General features: G+C 46.7%; 1 protein-coding gene across 3 annotated transcripts in view; it reads right to left on the minus strand.

Moving 5' to 3' along the window:
* Positions 1–396: 396 nt before the first annotated feature.
* Positions 397–786, minus strand: part of LOC309553414 (phospholipid scramblase 3-like) — a 158,842-nt gene continuing 158,452 nt past the window's right edge. For all 3 annotated transcript variants that reach the window (XM_082254603.1, XM_082254602.1, XM_082254601.1), the window contains exon 7: positions 397–643. In XM_082254603.1, the coding sequence (XP_082110729.1) occupies positions 584–643 (60 nt within the window). In that variant the 3' untranslated portion in view covers positions 397–583. The remainder of the gene's footprint in view (positions 644–786) is intronic.

Raw genomic sequence — 786 nt, forward strand, 5'->3', positions numbered from 1 at the left:
AGTTTGTGGGAACAGTCTAGAGATGGCCCCTTCCTTTTCCAACATGACTGCGCACCAGTGCACAAAGCAAGGTCCATAAAGACATAGGTGAGTGAGGTTTGGGGTGGAGGAACTTGACTGACCTGCACAGAGTCCTGACCTCAACCCGACAGAACACATTTGGGATGAATTAGAGCGGAGACTGCGAACCAGGCTTTCTTATCCAACATCAGTGCCTGACCTCACAAATGCGCTTCAGGAAGAATGGTCAAGCATTCCCATAGACACTCCTAAACCTTGTGGACAGCCTTCCCAGAAGAGTTGAAGCTGTTATAGCTGAAAAGAGTGGGCCAACTCTATATTGAACCCTACGGACTAAGACTGGGATGCCATTAAAGTTCATGTGTGTGTAAAGGCAGGCATCCCAAAACTTTTGGTAGTTCAGTGTATATCATAACACTGACCCGCTCCCTTTTTCCCTACTCGTTTTTTTGATTGGTAAGAAAATTAAAATCAGACAATCTTCATACAGTCCGTTCATTCTATGCATGATCCTTTAATCTCGGAGACAACTCTGTGGGTTGGCTGGCATATCCTCCAATCACTATTGGCTTGAAGCAGCTGCCGCCCCTTCTTCGCGCCTGCGCTCTTCAATCAGAAGGTCCTGAAAGACACAGAGGAGTTCCGGTCACCTCAAATAAATGTTCAAAACCGATAACACAGGAAGTGTACAGAAGACACGGGACAGATAACACAGGAAGTGTACAGAGGACACGGGAGAGATAACACAGGAAGTGTACAGAGGAC

The sequence above is a fragment of the Pelophylax lessonae genome (genome assembly GCF_965119305.1).
Source record: "Pelophylax lessonae genome assembly, chromosome: 4".
NCBI lineage: Eukaryota > Metazoa > Chordata > Amphibia > Anura > Ranidae > Pelophylax > Pelophylax lessonae.